The sequence below is a fragment of the Thalia democratica genome, unplaced genomic scaffold, assembly GCF_965202585.1.
Source record: "Thalia democratica unplaced genomic scaffold, ktThaDemo2.hap1.1 HAP1_SCAFFOLD_2003, whole genome shotgun sequence".
NCBI classification, from domain to species: domain Eukaryota; kingdom Metazoa; phylum Chordata; class Thaliacea; order Salpida; family Salpidae; genus Thalia; species Thalia democratica.
Window position 1 is genome coordinate 4,183 of NW_028140789.1, and position 8,541 is coordinate 12,723.

Genomic DNA, 8,541 nt, shown 5'->3' on the forward strand with positions numbered 1-8,541 from the left:
TGATATTTATATGTTTATTTATGTATAAAACGTAAACCTTATATGAATTATTTGTCTATAAAAATTAATAAAGTCATACGTTTTTTGTTTTATTATTAATGCTTTACTTACAAAATAAATATCATTAATATTAGTTGTTGACAAAGAATAAGAAAACGACATTTTAGTACAACAACTATTGACAAATAAAAAACACATTTATTTACTAACAATAAAAAGCAAGCAAAAAATTTAAGAGTGGAATAAATTAGACAAATTATACTAGGTACGAAAACAAATTAAATGTTTGTTTTAAACTTTCATTAAAGAATTAAACCCTATAAACTCTTTTAAAATATGAAAACTTAAAAATTAAAGTCAAAGCCTTCTAAGTAAAAACTCTTATACAGCTTTTCAATTTAGCTAAAAAAAATATTAATTTAATTGTTAAAAACTGTAAATCAACACTAATACTTTTAATTTTAACAATGAAGTTTGTCTGTAGAACAAAATAGATTGAAATATTAAGTCAAAATTTATGTTTTTAAATTTAAGTTAACGTAATAATACTTGTAAAATTTTCACTTAAAGCCTTACAACCTATGATAACTGTGACCAAACATCACATGATGAAATTCTCCCGCCAAAATTTCACGGAATAAAAGTTTTCCCGCCAAATTTCCAATGCAACTTACTTCTTTTTAGGTTTCATTTCATCGTTCAAACTTCTCAGCAAAATTCTGTGCTTAAGGCTGGAATTGTTGTATTCATGACCCTGTGATTAATAAATATGTTTTGAGTTGGTGGGTAGATAAATACTTTACAGTTTAAATCAAACTTTTGTTTTATACATTTAGCTATAATGTGAAATTTATGGTATTACATCAAAGATAGACATTATGTAGAAGCTTTACGACTTAAGTGTGTATACTGAGTTTTAAAACTGATAGATGTATGAAAGTTATTATAAATCCGTACAATGGTTCTGTTTATTATTTTAAGTGAGTTATTTCAATTAACTCACTTTAGTAAAATAATTTTCAAACAAAACAAGCAACTAAAACTAATAACAACCTTGGACCAATCATAGCTTCCAGCGTACGCGAACAAATTACCCTGTGGATTGATATCGCAAGCACTGATGGATATATCGAGTTGTTCGCTGCCCTTCAGTTTAGTGCGGTCGTAGTGATTCCAAAAACTGAACTTTCCATCAGATCCGACTGTGGCCAGTGTTCCGTGCTCGGGATGGAAGCAAATGTCGTTGACCTTACATTTTTATTGGTTTATACAAATTATTTTTTTATTAGTTTTATTTTCAGGTTAAAGTCATAAATCATAAAGTAATTAATTTATTGTCTATTTATCAGTATATAACTTTATGTTGATTTCTACATTTAAATAATAAGTATTGTGGATCAGAACTTCTTGTTTTCAATACTGAATTACTAGGTTAAATATTACTATAATTTATTAGATTATAAATAAATTAAACTGTTCATTATATATTTTACTAGCTTAATTAAAATACTCTGAGAAGACTGATTGCTTGTATATTGAATTATTATATGTTGTTTAACTAAATAATTTTCTCACTTAAATTTACATGAAACTTAAAATTAGTTAAAAAAACTTTACTAATTATTATATCAACAAACCAACCGAGTAAATTTGTTGTGGAGACACCGAATTGGGCGACCGATGACATTTGAATGTGAAGTTGTCGCGTCTGTCAGATATACGGTGTTTTTTTTTTCAGAACTGTATAATGGAAGAAACAACAAAAAAACAAATCAGTATTTATAACTAGGAAATTTATTCGCTTTATTATTTAGTTTAGAAACTAACCATTGAAAATGTTATAAATATAATTTTAAACTTAACTTTTAGATCAGGAGTCCTTTTAAACATACGGTAAAAAGAATTTTAAGTAAAGATAAAAACAATTTTGGTTCGTGATGTAGCATACGTACAATAATTCAAAAAACTATTTCACTTAAAAATAACAATCAAGACTAGTATATGAAGGTTTTTAAACGTATTTATATACCATTTGCAACAAGATTTTTATACAAATTTCAATTTCAAACTCATTTAAAATTTACCGTTTGAAAATGGAACTAGTATAAAATCTTTGTGAAATTAAATATAAAACAAAATGATTAATCTGTCAATGATAAGTTGCAAATGGAACATAAACAATCGAGACAATTTTGACAACTGTTAACCAAGGCAGTGTAAATTAATTTTAAAAAATAATAAAATCAATTGAAACACTATTGTACAATTAATATTGTAATACACTGTATTTATTAAAACAAATACAACAACATAGATGTTAACACACAAAATATATAAAAACAACAAACTCACGAAGTCACAGGATCAATGTAGCTGATGGCAACCCGTCCTTCGATGCAACCCAATGCGAAACCAACAGGATTTTGCTGTGATTTGTCCTTGAATATGCTGATGCAACGGTGCTGAAAAAAAAATAAATTAGTGTTGTGGGTATGTTAATATTGTATATATTTTGCTGTGATTTATCCTTGAATATGCTGATGCAACGGTGCTGTAAAGAATAATAAAAAATATTATGGTGTATATTTATGTTAATATTGTATAGTTTTTGTTGTGATTTGTCCTTGAATATGCTGATGCAACGGTGCTGTAAAAAATAATAAAAAACATTATGGTGTATATTTATGATAATATTGTATAGTTTCTGTTGTGATTTGTCCTTGAATATGCTGATGCAACGGTGCTGTAAAAAAGTAATTAAAAATATAAAGTTATCATAAACATATCAAGGATTTTGCTGAGATTTATCCTTGAGTATGCTGATGCAACGGTGCTGTAAAAAAATTTTATATAGTTTAATATTGTATACAAGTCAGTTACTGACTTTTAGTATAAATTATACACTGTTTAAATGTTTATATATGGATTTTTTGTTGATTCTTACCTTTCGATATAAAGATGCATCGTTACTAAATAGATAAATAATTTTAAATTTACTGCTACAAAGGTGCTAAAAAAAATGAATTGAAATCATACTGATTACGAGATGGAAGGTTATTCATGTATAAATTACATAGTCTGTTTTTGTATATTAAACTTTTAATGGGTAACATTGTTATAAGTAAGATAATTTTAAGACTGATAGAAAAGTTCAGACATTAAAGCTCATTAGATTTATAAAAATATTAACTTAAATATATTTAAAATCTGCAACTCTCTGGCTATAAACAAACGTCATTTTCTACGGACTTCAGAGCTTATAAATACCTATAATATGAAAATTTTTACCTGGTATTTTAGCGGGGATTCAATTTTTTTATGTTCTTTTGGTTCTTGCTGCAGGTTCAAACAGTAAAGATTTCTGTCGGCACAACTGATCATTGCCATAGGTCCTTTCTATAATAAATAAAGTAATAAATTTAATATAGATATGCAATTTTTTAATAATTAATATAACCAAACAAGATTTCTACCGGCACAAAAAATCATAGCCATTAGCCCTTTCTATATAATATAAAATTATTAAATTTTTTGTCAGCGCTAGAAACTATCGCCATTAAACTTTTCTATACAATTTTAGCAAATTGTATACGTCAGTAATTAGTTAAGTAATGAAAACTTGGTAATTATAAAAACAACTTATTTCTTTATTTTTATAAAAACTAACCACATCAGCTGCATACACTCTTTCACTCAATTGAAGAGTTTTCATAGGAGTGGCTTGTCTTGTGTCCCAAAACTGAAAAAAAAGTTTTAGTAACCTGCTTAAGATACTTTGAAAAAAAAATCAACTTTTGTTTATCATGTTCGTACTTAAAATAAAAGAAGATTAAAAAACAATTGAATTTGTTATATTAATATGCATCAATAAATTTCAAACCATATTTGCTTTACTCATACTTCAGAATACAGTAATAGCTGCTATTTTTAATTTAGTTTTAAAATAATAAAAATTAGTTAATAAATATTCTATCAACCTTAACAGTCATTAATCATAGGTAAAGTACTTGTCTTATTTAATTATAAACAAAACAAATAATAAACCAATAACTCACTTTAACAGTTTTATCCCAACTACCGGTCATCAAGCAAGAGTAAGTTGATGTTTTGACCCAGTGGCAAGTTTTGATCGGAGCATCGTGTTGGGCCACCTGTACCAATGAGTTCGCCTGTAGATCCCACATACGGGCTTGCTTGTCGCATGAAGCCACGAATACTCTGACCGGATCCTGTTGTGTGATTGGATGGTAAATAGTAATCAATGAACCTTATTGGTCTGCATATCATTTTGTAAGATTTTTTTTAGGTTGTAATATCCTACATACGGGCATGCTTGTCACAACTTACCATAAAAACCCTGACTGGGTTCTGGATTGGATGGTAAATAATTTTTATCGGTTTATAGAAAGTCTAGTTTTTCATACTGATTTATATTGGTACAAAATCCGTGTTTCATTCAGCAGTATTTCAAAGTTAAAATTTTCAAACAAGTACACTGTTTTCTTCATTATATATAACAATTGGCAACTTGCCATAAAAACGGAACCTGTTACATTTTTGCTTACAAGGCTGAAAGTGTAAATCTTGTTGGTTAACAAGTTGTTGTTTATGCTTATACGTTGTATGGTGGCCACCGTTTTGAACAATTGTTAAACTTGATTGAAAATGTTTTTGGGGCGAAATCATCATTTAAAAAGTACTTTGTGGTACAAACTGGTTTTAAGGGGTTGCGCTTAACATTTTAAAAGTAGAAGTTTTGTCGACCTGTGGGCCAAGTAAAAAATCATGTCAGACTGAAATTTTCAATACTAAAACAACTCACTTCACCCCAGCATACATCTAGCACGGGTGCGTCGGCTTTCTGTTGAGCTTTCGGTTGAATTTTACCGCTTGACTCTATTTCCCAGCATCTTACCTGTTTAAATGAATTAAATTTAAATGCTTAACCATTTTACACTACCAGTAAAAGTATTGAATAGTAACATTGGCTGAATTTTACCGCTAGAAACTGTTGATTCCAACAACTTAACTTTTTTAATTAATGTTTTTAATGAACTACAATAGAACTAAGAGTAGAAAATTATTTTACTAACTATTTCCACTGAACTCTTTTTCCAAGCATATTGCCTTTTTAATAAAATAAGTTTATTTACAACCAAAGCAACAGTGATAGTCAACTAAGAAACTATCGCATAAGAACAATTGTAATTAATTAACGCAGTATTTTATACTAATCGAAAACAAATTATCAGCAATTACTTATTTATCTTTGATGCATCGATGTAGTAGTTATAAAAAAAATAAAAAACACAAAAACAATAAAAAAATTAAATATTAAAATAAACAAACAGCGTTATCCCACGATCCGGATATGATGAAGTTGCCCATGGACGCTGGAGCGAACTTCAAGCTGCTGATGCAGTCGCTGGGTGGCTCCAACGCTTCGTAGTCCTTCATTGGATTGTGGCTGCCACTGCTCGTTGACGCTGTTGAGCAGTAAACAGTTTTAATCGAACGCTTATCAGGGTTGATTTGATTAATGGTTTATTTTCAATTTCAATTTAAATGATAAGTGTAAGTTAAAACTAGTTTTACTTAAAAGTCAAAAACTAATTTAAATTAAAAATTAAGTGTCTATCAGGGTTAAATTAATTAATGGTTTTAAGTAGTTGACTAAATTAGCTCGAATTGTTTGTTTGTTTTTAAGTAAATACAAACTCTATATTGTACTTTATGATTTGAATTTTTTTTTTTTGCTGTGATTGTAACTTGTATTATAACTTAAAAGCATCAAAGGTTATATCTAAAACTACGTTTCCATTATTTATAAAAACAATTACAGGGTTGCCACAGGTCAAGCTGAGAAAAATTTCCCGATTTTTCCTGACTTTTTACTAAAAATTTCTTGACTTTTTTAAATCAAACTTTTTTAGTCACATGAAAGTGTCCTTGCCACAGATCATCAATACTAAAAAGCATACATAAACTGATTGTTCAAGTAGGGTAGTTGTTAAATATGTTATTAGAAAATTTTTGCAGTTTTAAGAAGAATATTTAATTAATTTTTATTAGATGAAAGCATGGAAATTAAGTAATTATTTTGTAATTTTCTAGGAAAATTTCGCAACTTTAGTCTGACTTTAAAAGATTTTTAATTAACTTTTTACTATTTGAAGGCTTTGGAAAATAAGGAATTTTGTAAATTTGAACTCACAAAATCTGACGTTTTTTCAAATTTTGTCAAATTTCCCTGAATTTTTTAAAACCCCCATGTTTTCCTGACTTTTGTCATTTTTTATAGTTTATCCCGACTTTTCCTGACATTATGGCAACCCTGCAATAAACATTTTAATTTATTCAAAGAAATTTCATTTTTTTAATAAACCGAATTACAATTATTCAACAACATTTTTTGTTTTAAAACAATTTTTGTATTCATCAATAGTACTACTTTATTATAAAAACTACCAATTTAAATACACATACTGTTAGCAAAAGTAAAAACTTTTTGTATTGACTTAATTTTAAATAGAATATAACAAAAAAGTTTAAGAAACACTAAAAAAACAACATTATGTAATTAAAAAAAAAATTATCTAAAACTATACTAGTATATAAAAACATTTAGAATTCATCTTTTTTGAAAACAAAAATAATTTTAAATAACTATCTACATACAAAAGCTGTACTATCTAAAACTATGATACTAGACTAAGAAAACATTTAATGATAAAATTAATTTATTAAGAAGTTAATAAAAACATAAGCTTTGTATAAAAACGTTAAAGACAAGTCAAACATTTTAAACAAAATTTTATACTAAATTAAAACAATTCAAACTTTAACATCAATTAGTAGTTCAAATTAAATTTAAAACAACTTTGTTTTTGTTTAATAAACTTAATTGATATAAAAGCATGCAAATGAATTGAAATGAAACGTACATTTTGAAGTCTTGCTACCTGAAAAAACACACAAATTATGATTTTTTATTTTTTAAAGTGTTTTATTTAAATGCCCAAACACTTATGATAATAATATACGACTATTGTTTCAAATAAATTTTGATATAAACTTTTTTCAAAAATAATTATTTATTCATTAATAATGATAACTTTTCAACTAAAATTAACTTATAAACTAAAAAAGCTGTTGAATCAAAAAATTAAAAAACAAACTAGTTTAATTATTTTTTAAAACAGACACTTTTTACATAAGTTATCAAAAAGTAAAAAATAAATTATTTTAGTTTACCTCAAATTAAACTTTAAAGTTAAAAAATCATAAATTTATGTTTGTAAAATTTACAAAAAAATATGATCGCATTTCGTAAGTTTCAAGCATCGGTAATTATTGATTAAAAACAATAATAAGGTTCAAAAACTAACTATAGTAATTATTTATTCTTAATATAGAAAGTGTATTAATAAAAATCAACTTTTTAATCAAAAACAACTGTACAGTTTTCAATCAAAAAAATCAACTAGTTTAATTATTTTTTAAATTAGACACTTCTTACATTAATTATTAAATAAAATATTCAAGCTTATTTTAAACCAAATTTTAAATTTAACTCATAAACCTATATTTTAAAAATATAAAAAAAAAAAAAAGATTACACTTTTAGATTTCAAGCAATGGTAATTTTTGTTAAAAACAATAATAAGCTTTAAAAACTAACTAATACACACCAAACAATCAAGCTAGTTACTTATTAAATTAAAATTAAAACAATTTATAAAATATTAATAAAAACTTACTGCTTCCAAACAGGCTGTTACCCGATGAACCAAACAATGTCATTTTTCAGATATTTGTTTAAATTATTACTTATTTCTGTTATAAGTACACATTTTATTTAAATTCAATAATGAACGTATTCAAGTACAGTAATTTTTTTTGGTATTAACGAATATTTCTTTGTAATAAATCAACTAATAATAAAAAATAAATAAGATAATAATTTTTTGCTTTCACTGCTAAAATTAGTTTCAATGGATCTAAAATTATAACAAACATATTCAAATAGATTTATGGAAATTATATATTCTATTCGCGGCCGGTTTCGGTGGCAAAAAATTGCGACCTTTTCAAGCAAAAATAAAAATATTGGCGAATAAAATATATAATTTGGATAAATCTATTTAAATAAGCTCTTTACATCCCAGTAAATTGAGCATTCTTTTTTAGTTAAAGCTGACTATATAACAAACATATTCAAGATATCAAGTAGAAATTCCTCTTATAAATTACAACTAAAAGAATAATGATAATCACTTTTAAAGCAACACTTGACAGTAAGAGTATTACTTAAAAATTGTTGAAATACTTAATAAAAAAGGGTAGAAGAAAATTAGTTTAAAAATATTTAAAAATAATAAAACCACAAATTATTTAGAATTATGTAAACAATAATTAAGGAAGAATAAATTTTTAACAATTTAAAACACTTTTAATGTTTATATAATAACATTAAGTTTTGTTCTTTTTATACATCAAGCATATAAATATATGCTTTAGTTATTATAGTAACTTTAAAAT

The 8,541-nt window shown here is 25.8% G+C and overlaps 1 protein-coding gene across 1 annotated transcript; it reads right to left on the reverse strand.

The window, feature by feature from the left end:
- Positions 1–243: 243 nt before the first annotated feature.
- Positions 244–7,836, reverse strand: LOC145849066 (mRNA export factor-like). The gene is made up of 11 exons (XM_082954149.1): positions 7,761–7,836; positions 5,350–5,486; positions 4,823–4,915; positions 4,056–4,229; positions 3,668–3,739; positions 3,289–3,396; positions 2,353–2,462; positions 1,642–1,708; positions 1,054–1,248; positions 648–754; positions 244–617 (listed from the first exon to the last, which is right to left on the reverse strand). The coding sequence occupies exons 1-10, from the start codon at positions 7,801–7,803 to the stop codon at positions 671–673; spliced, it is 1,083 nt and encodes a 360-aa protein (XP_082810275.1). The 5' UTR covers positions 7,804–7,836; the 3' UTR covers positions 244–617; positions 648–670.
- Between the last annotated feature and the right edge of the window lie 705 nt (positions 7,837–8,541).

What these genes read in the sequence shown, in the direction of transcription:
- LOC145849066 (XM_082954149.1), bottom strand. Translation starts at nt 7,803, where the DNA reads ATGACATTGTTTGGTTCATCGGGTAACAGCCTGTTTGGAAGCA. An exon ending in TAACAGCCTGTTTGGAAGCA is followed by an intron (nt 5,487 to 7,760) that starts GTAAGTTTTTAT and finishes ACTGCTCAACAG; the next exon opens with CGTCAACGAGCAGTGGCAGC. An exon ending in CTCCACAACAAATTTACTCG is followed by an intron (nt 1,249 to 1,641) that starts GTTGGTTTGTTG and finishes TAAAAATGTAAG; the next exon opens with GTCAACGACATTTGCTTCCA.